The sequence below is a fragment of the Dinoponera quadriceps genome, unplaced genomic scaffold (genome assembly GCF_001313825.1).
Source record: "Dinoponera quadriceps isolate SergipeBrazil2010 unplaced genomic scaffold, ASM131382v1 scaffold1339, whole genome shotgun sequence".
Taxonomy (NCBI): Eukaryota; Metazoa; Arthropoda; class Insecta; order Hymenoptera; family Formicidae; genus Dinoponera; species Dinoponera quadriceps.
In genome coordinates, this window is record NW_014555521.1 from 464,118 (window position 1) to 478,951 (window position 14,834).

The 14,834-nt window shown below is 39.8% G+C and overlaps 1 protein-coding gene across 2 annotated transcripts; it reads left to right on the top strand.

The window, feature by feature from the left end:
- The first annotated feature begins 27 nt into the window (after nt 1–27).
- Nucleotides 28–5,042, top strand: LOC106744569 (protein ERGIC-53). 2 transcript variants are annotated; one of them, XM_014619464.1, is made up of 10 exons: nt 28–233; nt 923–979; nt 1,093–1,363; nt 2,527–2,626; nt 2,695–2,806; nt 2,934–3,105; nt 3,185–3,375; nt 3,446–3,639; nt 3,721–3,911; nt 3,999–5,042. In XM_014619464.1, the coding sequence occupies exons 1-10, from the start codon at nt 65–67 to the stop codon at nt 4,033–4,035; spliced, it is 1,494 nt and encodes a 497-aa protein (XP_014474950.1). In that variant the 5' UTR covers nt 28–64; the 3' UTR covers nt 4,036–5,042. The 2 variants fall into 2 exon arrangements, with proteins under 2 accessions (XP_014474950.1, XP_014474951.1); XM_014619465.1 differs by having other exon boundaries at nt 3,727–3,911.
- Nucleotides 5,043–14,834: the final 9,792 nt, after the last annotated feature.

Sequence of the window (14,834 nt, forward strand, 5' to 3'; positions counted from 1 at the left end):
GCCAGCGCACGTCGGCACTCTCGGCGAGCCGCCCGCTTGCACAGTCGGTCGACCGACAGTCGAGATGAAGATGGCTGCTGAGGTGAGGTGGCTTCTAGTTTTTCTTATATGCTGCGCCGTCTCGCCGGGCCGCGGCGAGACGCCGCATCGAAAATTCGAGTACAAGTATTCGTTCAAGCCGCCGTACCTCGCGCAGAAGGATGGCAGCATACCGTTCTGGGAATACGGCGGAAGTGAGTAGCAATCCCCGTGCCATAACCTTCCCGCGAACCACGTCCGCTGCGACGTCGCGATGCCGCTACGCTCTCACGGTTCCGTATGTTCTCGCAATGCCGATCCGCGCGACGAAGCGAGGAGACATGGTCGTCCGCGAGACCCGCGTCATCGCGATTCCTCTCGCGTCGCGAAAACGCTCACAACAGCGCTCTCCGGATGGCACAAAAACACCGACGTGTCAACGTGCACGTTTCGTCGATGGAAAAAGTCATTGACGTTCGATCGCGGGACGCGAGACGCACGCGGTGATCAGCGAGCGACGCGCACTATCAGGCGTGTCGACGTGTCATTATTTGCGATCAACTTCCAGTCACAATTTGCTACGCAGAATAGTGGCTTGGCTTCTTTTCCTCACGGCAGAGACCGTGTGTGAGACGACGGTTTGTTTTTAAAGGAATTAATTAGAATATGCTGTTGAAATGTTGTTTACGATATTAGGGAGGCTTTTCCTCTTGTGTCTAAGAAGAATATACGATATTGATGTCCAAATACATCTGCATGTCTTGAATATGATTGAACATATGTTTTATCTGCTTTCTGTCAAAACATCCCCCACAATACTCCACATATATGCGATTACAGATAAAACATTATCTGATTTACCGTTGCTCATTTTCCGCATATCTATTAGTACTTTGAATTGCAGATGCCATTGCTAGCTCGGAAAATGTTCGAGTTGCACCATCGCTCAGAAGTCAAAAAGGTTGGTATGCAGGATTGCGCAACAATGCTTGCGAAGACTAAATTAGCTTACCGGCTAAATCGGCAGTTGGCTACTTTGGGCAAGCTTACAAGGCGTCTGAAAATATTGTCCAGGTGCGATATGGGCGAAGCAACCGATAAATTTTGACTGGTGGGAGGTGGATATAGTATTCCGCATAACTGGTCGAGGGAGAATAGGAGCGGACGGTTTGGCGGTTTGGTACACAACTGCGAAGGGCGCCTACAATGGCACTGTATTCGGCAGTTCGGACATGTGGACGGGACTGGGAATTTTCTTCGATTCTTTCGACAATGACAATAAACACAACAATCCGTATATTATGGCAGTTGTTAACGATGGAACGAAGGTCTTCGATCATACAAGGTGAGTCGCGTCGTTTCGAGCATAGTTGCTTTCTAGCAAGAGACACAAGTCGATACAAGTCTAATTATATCCCCGGGAAAATTGATTATATATGAATTTTGTCTCAATGTGCTCATATATAATCATAGAATAATTCCAGTATATATATCGCACCTAGGGAAAACTTAATTTATCAAGTATTATTTGTTATATTTAAGGCAAATGAACCGTACAAATAAAAACTATACATTCTCTATCGCTATAAAAAAAATTGGAAATACGAAATATTTGCTTTTTATATTTAACAGAAAATCTTTTAGGAACCCTTGTATTTTTGCCAAATATTCCATAAGGGTGAGGTATACGGCTTATAAAAAATTTGCAAATAATACTTATAAGACGTAAAGTGATATAGTAACTTGTAAAATGTGTGTAAAAAGTTGATTAGGATATAAGAATGAGAAATAAATATACGAAAGGTAACAATAAAAGTAATTTATAAATGTTTAACATAAATAAAATTATGTCTTACAGACACGTCTTGTAACATGTCTTATAACACGCAATAACATGCAATAACATTTGCAATATTTACTGTACAAACCAAACCCGAAATGCTTCCTTCAAAGCACCTACCGCAGCATAAATTCTGTTAAAAATACCGTGTGTCCCAAACAGGGGGTATATAAGACATCAAGCTGAGCAAAGAGCTAAACACTTATATTTTGCTATATCCTATCTTTTAATATCTCTACACTTATACATCGCAAAATAATCATTAAGTCTCTTACATTCCCTACAATAATTATTTTAAGCAGGTCGTAATATAAGATTATGCTACTTTCACATTAAGAAATCGATTCAATTCAGGAGGGTTTCGTTAACATTAACAATAAAAATCTGAAATCATAATACAATACTAACATAGCATAAAGACATATAATAGAGTGGTTGCGGATAAATCACATATATAATTATATATAATTATATATAATTTTATATGATTATATATAAACATATTTCCTGGCCTGCATTTATCCTTATTTTACATTTCGTAAAAAAAAGATAATAGATGAAATAACTAGAGAGACTTATGTCGACTTATGTGTCTTGTTGGAAAGTAACCGGTATGCACGCGACGTGTTCGAAATATTTTAAAAGTTTGTTATCTTATTGCGAAACAGCGATGGCTCTTCGCAGCAGTTGGCAGGCTGTTTACGAGATTTCCGTAATAAACCTTTCGCCACGCGAGCACGGATAGAATATTATAAGAATACGTTAACCGTGAGTACACGCCGAGTGTGATTTTCTCGTCGCTTTTAACTTAACGTCTTAATCAAACGGAATTTCAGCTAATGTTCCACAACGGTATGACGAAGAACGAGCAAGATTACGACATCTGCTTCCGAGTAGATAATGTTGTACTGCCGAAGAATGGTTACTTTGGGATTTCCGCTGCCACTGGTATGTGCATGTAAGAAAAGAAAAAAAGAAGGAAATGAAAACGACAGAAGTAACTTCGACGATCTACACAATTATCCTCATGTGTGCATACTCTATTCACATTTCTAACCGATACGGTGTTTTGCAGGTGGTCTAGCCGATGATCACGATGTCTTGCACTTCCTAACTACCTCCCTGTACCCACCCGGACAGTTGCCAGTGGATGGGCACAAGGTATCGGTAGAAGAACAGGCCAAACTCAATAAGGAATATTTAGATTACCAGAAGAAGCTGGAGGAGCAGAAGAATGAGTACCGCAAGTGAGTATGCGTTCGCGTCTTCATGAAGCGATATCGCATCGCAGAAAGATATCTTTTAACAACGGCGACATTTCGACAGGGAACATCCGGATCGGCCTCTTAAGAGCGAGTTCGAGGATTATTTCGAGACGCAGAACCAGAGGGAATTGCGGCAGGTATTCGATGCCCAAGGTCAGATGTTCGAAATGTTACGCGAGCTCCACAATAAATTAGACGAGGTTGTGGGCAGGCAAGAGATAACGTTGAGCCTGATGACTCAACAAGCGGGTGGTGAGTTGCCGGAAATTGGATTTATCGACGTACGAACGAATTCTTCTTGATCGAAATGCATGAATCGCAGGTGCAAAAGTCTCAGGTAGCCAGGCGGGTCAGCCTGCGCTGCTCGACACCATACGTCGGCAGGAAGTTGACGCCGTGCTGAACAATCAGAATATCATATTGAGCACGGCTAGGGAGATCAAGTCGTTCGTGAATGAGGTTCACTCGAAGGCCGAGTCGATTCTCAACAATCAAGCGCGCGCTCCGACGGCACAGGTTTACATTGTTTATGTGTCCCAGGAATAACGGTATAATCCTGACTGTCGTTGACGGCATCCTTAATGTAAAATTGCATAGGTGCAGCCGATGGGATACGACTATCAGTCGCTCATATCTGAGATGCGGGACGGGCTAAACACGCTGAAAAGGGATATTCGACAGACCAACACAGGCAACGATTGTCCTACCACCAATTGTCTAACGACAACCATGTTTTTGCTGTTCGTTGGGATACAGATGATAATATTATTAGCGTATAGTCTCTATCGGTAATTATGCACGATTCAGTTAACGTTATCTTCTATAAAAAGAAAAGAAAAAAGGGATATTTGAAGACTCACGATTCTCATCTACAGGGACAATAAGGAAGCACAGATGAAGAAGCTCTACTAACATAATCATCGTCCGGTTCTACGTGGTGAACGTACAATACATTCTCTGTTTGTGGATTATGTCTTAATATTTTTATTACTCGTTAGTCGTACTCGCGAAGAATGCGTCCCGACATTTGTACAATAAATGCATCCTTCATCTGCCAGATCGATTTGAAATTATGTGGCATACGTCGAGTTCTGCCTCCGCGAGGATCACGAAAGCATTTCATGGTGGCGTAGTTGTCTCACTATTTGAACCGTTTAAACAAGAGAGATTTACGTATTATAACTATTGACTTCTGGCAGAGCGCGCGTATGAGATTTGGAGTAACGATTGAGTCGAAGTTACGAATTAGGTAATCGACGGTTCCCCCCGGAGCTGTCGAATGTTTCGCAATTTTTTTTTTTTTTTATGAGTCGTTATATACATATAATATATACATATATATTTTTTTACCGTCTATTGTCGCGCGCGAGCGTCTTTAGCGTTACGCACACACGTGTCCGTTTTCGTGGTTTTCCTTTATAGCGTTATTATATCATGATGATGATGATTATTGATTTTTTTCGTTGTGCTAGTAACGAAGCTTTCTCGGTGCAGATATTTGTACATTTTATATGAAGCATTTAGTACTTGAGTATACGGCGCTTACGATTACGTTGCCCGTAAGAATTGTCACTCGATTAACGTGATCAATCAATTATTCCATCAGAGGCTATTGTAGCGGAGAATATCGTGTGTCTAGATGGTATAATCACGCATACCAATTTCTATTGCCGTGTAAACTCGAACGGTGAACAATGACTGCGTCTTTGAAGCTACAGTAAGGACTCTGACTAAAACGTACGTGTATAAGATGTATGAGCAGTAGTGATAGTACTGGGAGGGGGGAGGGGGGGAGATGGTATGGGAGGATCTCTAAGTTCGTTATTCCCCACATCATTGCACATTTGTAAAAATCTATTGAATACTGTAAATGCATAATGATATATATCTGATAATAAAAATACAACGAGAAAAACGAAGAGGTGTTCTACGGACTTTTTCTTCGCGCATACACGTGTCGAATTTGATTTTATTTGCAATATTTATTTTATCATGAAACAAATTCGCCGACTGGACATTAAATTGCTGAAATTAATAAATCAAATCCAGAGATCTATTTGTTACATATATATATATATATATATATTGTTTTTTATAAAAAAAAAAGACAATAAGAGAAATGGAGATAGAGAAATTAGAATAAATTATATACCTCCCACCTCCCCTCTTTCCTTTATTTTTGTAGGCATATAACGACATATTCTGCATAGCATTCTAATATCGCACTATGAATATTGTTGAATAATTCAGTTTTTGGAGCACTTTTACTTTCAATGTGTCTGAAGAAAACATCGAGAAGGGAAAATATATCAGATACCCCTCTCCCCCCCCCCTTTCACCTATGAAATAATACTATCTCGTTTCTGACGACGATATTCAGTTTGACATATTACGTATTAGTGCGGACAAAAGGTAGAGACTTACTGGCACACCGATCGCGTAGCGCAAGAACTGAATCTCCATTTATCTCGTTAAATATAGTAGAAGAAAAGGCAGGTTCTCCATGTTGCCCGTACACGGCAGTGTTTACCGATGTGATGCAGCGGAAACCATTTCGGAGATATCGCTTCTAATCGGGCTGGCACGAGTTGATTGACACGCAAAAACGATCGCCAGTTCTTCGAGTCGGCATTCCTGCCAATCACTCGCGCGCGACACTTGCTTTCGACAGCAAAAAGACGCGACGAACACGGAACGTTCGCGCATTCGAGTCCGAACCGCCGAGAAGCGCCTGTTAACAGAAGTGACGTCACGATCACGTACTCTGCCATGATGGATTTTTGATCGATTCAGCAATTGTTTCGACAATCCCGATATAATAATTAGGATATGCACTGAAAAATTACCTCCTAATTACATCATATATTTTTGTATGTCAAACACTAGAATTTTCTTGAATGATTTGTGTGTTTTGGTTTGCGCGATTTTCCAGTAAATCTGACGCTTGAGCAGAAACGATCGCGTGCACATGCGCATAGTGTCGAGCGTTTCGCGTATCTCAATCGCGTTGATATTCTGTTGTCAGTGGAACAGATCCCCCGTGTCGCGTTTCGGATTCGGGAAGCCGTTATGAATTTCAGGAGATTTCGAAGGTAAGTCTCGCACCTGAATTATCCTCGCCGGACGTGAATATCGCGCGCCGTGGTAGCAGCGAAATATCGTTCGTCATAAATTGACAATGAGTGTTTCGCGAAATAATCTTTCAACAGTGCCGAGTGAGATGTCGCGCGTTCCCGTAATGGCGGTTGTAGTTCAAATTTTTGCTTTTAACGTTCTCGACCTCTCGAAGTTCGGTCTTGTGCCTAGCGTATCGGGAGTGAGCCGACAGTGAGATTCGCACGTTTGGTCTGGAAGACATTATGACATCATGAAGTAACTGTATATACGCGGCAAGCGGCCTCGTAGAAAGAGTTCATCGGCAGAGCCGAACAGGACATCGGTAAGGTTATGTTTTGAAGTCTACATCGCTATGTTCTACATTTTCCAGTCGTCGAGAGAAAAATTGGTAAGTGAGCGAAACAAAGGCTACCACAGCCACAACTTTTGCATGTTTACATATTTCATTCGCGGACTTCGAGTTCGAACGACCGATTTCTCCAGAATATTGGAGAAGGAGCATATTACTTCGAAGTTCGTTTCAGAGAACGCGAGGTATAAAATATGATAAACATTGTTGTTCTCTATAGGTCCGAAATACATATCGAACGTTTTTTTCTGTAATATGTAAAATGAAATCGCTATAGGCGCTCTGGAATCCATTGGTAATGGAAGGATAAAATCCAAATATCTCGACGATAGTTCGTCGGTACGAAACAGATATTACCGACAGAGGTGATATGCTCAAAGGTTGCAAGTGGCGAAAGTGAGTCTATAGGTAGAGCTCGGCGGATATTTAATGATGAAAACGTTGATTTAGCCGGCTGGATAACCCATGGGCTTTCCAAATATCTAAACAGAAAAAAAGAAAAAACGTCAATGTGATACTTTTTATTTCGAATATTTCTGATATTTCTGTTTAAAATGTAATTCGACTGGAAATATGGCTATTCACATAAACATGAATAAAGCCGTGAATACTGATGAATTTCCATGTAAACAAACGTCGTCTGTCGTGCGCTAATATAATGTTCCCCAGTCAACACAGAGCATCAGTTATGTTACATATAACAGACGTAATTGATGCTCGGTGTTGACTGGACTATTTCTACTATCATGATTTCAATTTAATCGACGACTAACTCAACGAAATTGACCAACTCTATTGAGCAGTTTCGCTAATTGTTCAATGCGATTGGTCAATTCCGCTGAGTTAATCGTCGATTAGATTTAAAGCGTGATGGTAGAAACGGACATACGTCGTGTTTTGTACCGTTCGACTTTGTAACGTTCGACTCGGGCTTGACTGAAAGTATCAACCGACGTTATCACATTCCGCCAGTATCGACGCCGCGTCGAATTATTCTTAATGCACATATAGAACAATATCTGATATGTCTGATATGATCTGATATTGATCACTTTACGTTACGGAATAACGAGATATATTACAGAATGCAAATTAATGTTATTCCCTCTTTTCAAAATCATACGTGACTGACGGAAGATTGATCGTTTCGCAGCGCACGTGTTTATGAATTATTTACATAAAGATTGATTATCAGCTGAGATCTACTCGTTCTTTCACACTTTCTTGATCGTAAATAAAGTTAAAAGAAAGACAGATCAAATAAATCGAGGCCCAGTTAGTTAAGTTCGTAATAATGTTTTTACGACGTCCCAAATGGAAGAATCTTTAAGTTCGCGTCTCCAATATTTCAATTCTAAGGTCGCCCACGAGTCTCGCTCAATACTTTCTACGGATCGGACATCTTTCTACGTCTTGTTCCTTCTTTTTGGTAAAATTTACGCAAATACGTTCAAGATGCATCGTCACGAGCAAACGTATCAGGCGTTCCCGTCGCGCTATCACTCCCATTTTCGCGGACGACCGCGTATATGGGGTGACTTTTTCGCGACCTGTGCGTGAATTAAAAGAGCACGCGACCGGAATTTTCGGCGAATAGTTCGGGAAAGCTCCATTATACGTACGTTCTGGCGACGCGACAAAAAGAACGTAACAAAAGTCGCTGTTTTTTACCCGGCGCATCCTCCGCGACGCCGAGCGTCCATATCTGTTCGTTTTCGCCCTGATAAAACGTTACAACCCTCTCGGGTGTGTCGGGACCAATAAGATCCTTGGCTCGGTGGCGCAGAATCCGCAAAATTCACCCTCGCGCGTCGCAACCGGATCCGATTGGTGGAAGCCGGCCTCCAATCGGCTCTCATCCGTTATTGATCTCGGCAGGGAATTGTTGAAAGTTTTTTATTGGCCGAGTTGTAAAGTGTTTTATGGACGGCATAAAACGGCCGGCCGCGTTATACGACGGACCGTGAGTTATTAAAATTGCCCGACACGCCTCGATGTGCCCGTGAATTAATGGATGCGACTTCTCGGGACGATCCTTAAGCCGAGATCGCCTCAATTACATCATCTTCGTGGTTGTTTCTACTTGGAGTCGCTGCCGAGAAAATGGCGCTTGCAAAGAGTGCGCTTGTCTTTCTCAGGATTCGAGTCGGACGATTCATTGCGCTCGTCAGTTAGTTCATTCCTCGAGACTAGTTATATTTCGAGTTATTCATGTTAAAATAACCTGCGTGAAAAATTTATTGAGATCTAAATGGGATCTAACCCAATTTTCCAAAGTTAAATTATAGATTCTGATTAGAAGTGTAATGTTTTAAACATATGATTCTAAGTAGGAAACGCAAACAAATTCTATTTGGTCACTCCAACGTTTTCTCGAAGATTTTTTCCGGTTTCCGTTTAAACTTTACACATAAAAACATGGGGTAAAATATAGTATAGCTCCAGTGATAATGGTTAGATATACATAAGCCAGCAATTTTAGTCTAACCCAATCTAACTTTTAACTTTTACCGGGGTTAGAATTAGAATTTTTCACACGTGCATAATATCTATAAATTTTTGCATCATGAATGTAAAGAATGATTATGGCAAAAAATAATGAGATTTCACATATTACTTCTTCCTTATTATATGATTTTCGGTATGTTGATGGTTTAGCATATTTTTTTAGCACAGCGCTGTTGCAATAATATTAAGGTTAAATCATGAAATAAATTTCAAATTAAATGCGCATGTGCTTAATATTACAATTCGTCACTAATGTTACATCACTGCATAGAATCTATTGCACTGATATCTCGTGTATCATGAGTGTAATCTAACCTAACATACGAGAACCATCATTATTTTAGGAAATCGGACAGGATCCCAATTATATCTCAAGATATTTTCTGTGCAAGGAACAGAAAATCCATGTTTTGGGTAAGAATGGAATTCTCGATTGATATCTCTGGATAATCTATTTTGGAACAACTTTGGGTATTCTAATCAGAATCTATGCTGTAAATGGGAAAATCTGGGAACATTTCTATGCGGAAACGTTTTTAACAAAGACATATGATTGCAAGATATTTTATTTGATTTTTCTAGACGATAAAACGCTTAGCTACAGTTTTAAATTTGAGATGATTTCGTATACGTTTCGGTTAATTGATAGAACATCGCCTCGATCGAAATGAAAAATCTCGCGTGTTATTTTTTCTCAAATATTATTATATGATGTTATTATTTATACTCGGTATCTTTTGTGGAACGAAATCGCTGATGTACATTCGTTGTAACTTCCTTACGAGGGTGCAAAATGTATGTTTGCGTACGATGATGGCTGCCATTGTAACGAAATGGATTTCCGAGATAAGGGTGGAAGGTGTAGCAGAAAGAGGTTTTCTCTTGAAATAACAGTTTACAGAAAAATTAACGGCACTTCACTATACAAACAATCCCGTCGCGACTCTCCCCGCGTAAAACTAATAACGCTAAATTCCCCTCGGCGTCGAATCATAAAAAAAGAGAATCTATCTGTACAAATATTCCTGTGGCTCACAGAAAAAAGCGAGACCTCCTTTTAACAGCTGCGAGACGCAGGTGTACATTTCCGCGTCTGAATAAACATTTTACTGCCGCGTTGACGCGGCATCGGCTGGGTGAAATCGCGAACTCGGTGATGCGCGTCACTTCTAAGGAAATATTATAAAAATTAGTGAAAATATATCTTTGATAATGTAAAAAATAAATTATAATAGTTCTAGTAAAATAAATATTACATTTCATATGAGTTTAATATAAAAATGATTTGTTTTCCTTAGGGAGAAGGTGATATTATAGCCTCCCACTTACATTTTGTACTATAACTTTTAATAATCAAGATTTTAAATTATAAACTTAACGATTATATTCGTTAAAGTGTTATTCAATTGATTCTAGACTCAAAATTATGAAATATCAATTATTTAGGATGTTATTTATAAAAATATGCAACACTGCATAATGGGTCGAAGAGAGACAGAGGTAATGTGACCTCTCACTGCAGTAGATTAAAAAAATTGCTTTTGTTTAAAAAAAAATGGATTTGTAATAAATTTATATATTTATTCAAAATAAACTTTCTTAGATGGAATAACATAATCGAAAATAACTGTAATTAATAAAAATAAAATTATAACGTCATAAGTGATTATGGTTGACGGCATAACCGTGAATTTTTAATGTAAATACTGATTTGTTTGTTAGAAAGTAAATATAAATTCTCAAAAGCACAATTTTCACAAAACACATAGACTTTTAAAGTTAACTTGAATTATTGACTTATCGAATAACTACTTCGACACGAAAACTTTGAAAAAAATGCCGTATTAAATCTATTTTAATGAGGAGCCAAATTAGCACAAAATGCCATGCTATTGTTTAACTTTGCACAACTCAAAATGTATATAGCGAAATAAAATGTTAAATAATGAATGAAACATTCAAATGTACATATATTCGCGTGATAATATAAATTTAAGAAGAATAAGGAAGCATTTATATATATGTATATAATTAAATGCTAAAATGTACCTTGAAAGAGTTTTGAAATGCTCGAAAGTAAAAATGTGTTATAACAAATGCCGAATATTATGTATTAGCATATTAGCGTCACTGTGTAACAGCGAGCTACTAAACAAATGATTCCATAAATAATAACTAGAATTCCTACTAGCCTACTTACCTAATAGCGGAAATATTAAGGGCAGGTATAATACTATCTTCTCTCTANATTCATTCCTCCAGTTAAATATTTTGGCACCAGCGCATTATACTCATATATTTTTGTATTATGACTATTTTTAAGAAGAATCGGCGACTCAATCGCATTAAATGCAATAGTAATAGTATATACATGCATCACCGTGTATATTACTTTTACATTTACATTTCACATTTACGTGTACATTTACGTGTACATTTCACAATTACGTGTACATTTAATGACAAGGATTTGATAGAGGGATATAATTTTATTCAAGGGTATTTCTAAAGTAAAATTGCCCATTTTATGAGCAGTAGGCTTGCTTATTAATCAATTGAATAATTTCTTATCCATTTATTGTTCTGCTTTCATTCAGTAAATAAGTTTATCTTTTATGCGCAGTAAACACAGGAAAAGCGTTACATCTTGATTGAGATTGAGAAATATTTTTATTCCTCCTATTCCTAGTTACTAGACAGAAGTTAATAAACTGTTTAATAACTGCTCAAAAAATATATGAAATTTCTACCCGAGTTTTGTGATAATTTAATATAAAAACTATTTGCTTTCCTTGTTATGCCTTTATTTTCTCGGCATTGCCGAGTTGAATTGCAGACTCGAAATTGCGCGTTACTTCTTTCTCTGAGGAGATATTATAAAAATCAGTAAAAATATTCCTCTCTCTCTCTCTCTTGGCAAAATAAAAATAAGCCATAATTCTAATGAAACAAATATTATACAATCCGCGAATCAGTTTATTATAAAAACGATTCGCTTTCCTTGTTATACCTTTGTTTTTCCGCTTAAACGTCTCATCCGACGAATCCCAACAAAGTCTCCCGACGATTCTCCCAACAGACTATTTATGCATAATCGAAGCGTTCCGTTTGACGAAGAGACCTAACGTTCCCGACAATTCCAATCTCGGAAATAACACGGAGCGCATAACAATTTTCATTTGGACTCTCTCGTCTGTCAAACTCACCCTTATCGTCGCGGCCGTAACGCGTCCAATCGGCGATAGTGCGCGCTCGCGTAAACGCGCGTGACACCTATCCCGTGACAAATCCAAATATATTTCATCGCCGACGCGTATCCGCGAAGATGGGGGTCCGCGATTATCTCCTAAATAGATTCTTTCACGATGCACACGCGTGCACGCGTAACGCTCGATCCGCGCGTTACGCGTGATTTATACGACGGGTGCGCTCCGACAGAGACGAGAGAGAGCGAGAGAGAGAAGATGATTTAGGACGGGGAGCGTAATTCCACGAGCGATTTGCTTGATCGAATTGCCGCGACGTGTATGTGTATCGATACGATTGATTAAAAGCCTCCGGCCGGGCTCGATTGAAAGTCATACACGCTCGACGAGGCCCGTCGCCCTTCGTCGGATTTTACCGTTTCGTCACCCCCTTATGCACGCGCGACCGACCCCCGCCGAGAGACAAGTAATTTTATTCATATACGAATGGAATCATTTTCGTAAACGGCGTCGGGGGATTATTAGATGTGGCGATACAAGTAGCGACGCTCGTGACGCATCACTCGGAATCGTGTAAGGTTGCCGTCGCGCCCGCCATCCCGCCGATCGTGGCAACGGGGTAACGAATGCGCGTTTTCTTGATAAATTTCTTCCCATCTCGACCTGACGTCTTCTTTGTCTCGGATGCCAGACTTGGAGTTATTCGCTTGGGGTATCTTGAAAGCACTCAACCGCAAATTCCTCCATCAAGGATCTTGATCCATGGGATTTCTCTCTTTTCTCCGTGTAAGGTCAGTGCATTAACGGATACATGCATATGCATGTGTGCTAATGAGCATTCGATAACGACGTTTCTACGTAGTTGATGTTTCGGAGTGAGCCGCGCTTTCCTCTCGGCTTCCTCTCGACGCGCGAAATTCCGCCTTCTTTGGATAATGCGTGCGCGATGAGTCGGCTTCGATGACGATGATGATGACGAGGGGAAGTTTTCCCGGGGATTATCCAACAGCTTCGTACGAAATTGCAGGAACAAAAAGCTCGAAAACCCTCGGAAGAGGTAAGTCACCACGCGGCACCGTCGCCGGGTTAAGAACAAAGGCGGTATATATTGCGCGTAAAAAAAAGAACCTGCGCGGATGATGACATTTATAATCTTACGCACGGACGGGGGCATAGATCAACGATGTTTTTGCTCGGCTGGAAGGGGTCCCGCGTGCACGTAGAGAAACGCTGAATTCGAATTTAATTATTATTAATCGTCCCTCTCGTCAATGACTGCAGGGGTGGCGTTCCCGCTGCTCCTCACGACTTCTGCCACCGGAGGGAACTAACTAATACCGATTATCGGGGGGATTTTGTTGTTGCCATCTTACGTAAGATTAAGACGTGGAGATTAAAAGTCGTCAGGACTAGGAAACGTTACTAGTCACTTGTCGGTTTGAACATTCGCATTTTTGCAAAGCTTAAAATCTTTTTATTTAACTGATATCCGATGATGCGATAACGATCTAAGTATGTAACAAAAGCAATTCCGTCGGTGTAACTGAATTTTCCGTTGCCTGTCTTTACAAAAATATTTCGCCGTGTTCACCCCTTGTAAGGCATTTTTTCGACCCGTTTTTAACCCGCTCTATCATTTTTATGCACGTTTCTTGCATCTTCAAGTACGCGCAGTTTATTAAGAGAAGGAATATAACGAGTAGACGCGAATATGCATGAGTATCTTTAAGATTGCCCGTCTTTAATACTCGTTTTCCAGCTGATAAGCACGTTAATATGCTCTTTTTTTACTCAGTTTCGTTTCAATACGGAAAGAAACACGTTAAAGAGTCGCGTTATTTCAAAACGTACAGTGTGAATGTTTTTGAATGTTAAACAAGTATTTTGTATTCGTAGTTGAATGTACGTTTACACAAGTCAAATTTACGCAGCATTATACGCGTTTACTATTCAAAAATATTCAGTAATACGTTATTACCATTCGGATACACTCGTATGCAATCCAGTATGACCACTCGTTATTAGAAAAAAGTGTCCCTTTCCGATTTCAAAACGGAATTATATTCACTCAACCGAATGCACACGCTTTCACTATTCATACCAACAGTTTCCGCGGGTTAAAAACGGTGAAATATTTTTATAAGGATGGGGACCAGACGAAAACTTGGTTGTAGGAACATAAAGAATCCTATCAGAGGTTTCTACTCAGTTAATTGCTCTCCGTTGTCTCAACCGAGTTTTAATGCAGCTGAATGTTCACGCGAATGTTCTCCGGTCCTTATTTCATTGCAGTAACTGAGCTTTTTTCCCTGTAAAACCTAACAGAGCTATATAATATTTTATATTAAATTATGCTGTTTATATCAAACAAATCCAAGTCAAGCAACGTATGCTAAATCCAAAGCAACCTTTTTCTCTGTGTACTTTTCCCAGGCAAGGGAAAATTTAACCACTCCAACGGAATTGTTTCTTCCGTATAAAAGGCGCTCGTGGCTTGTAAGTTCCCATTCAATTCGCGTGTTATTATAATT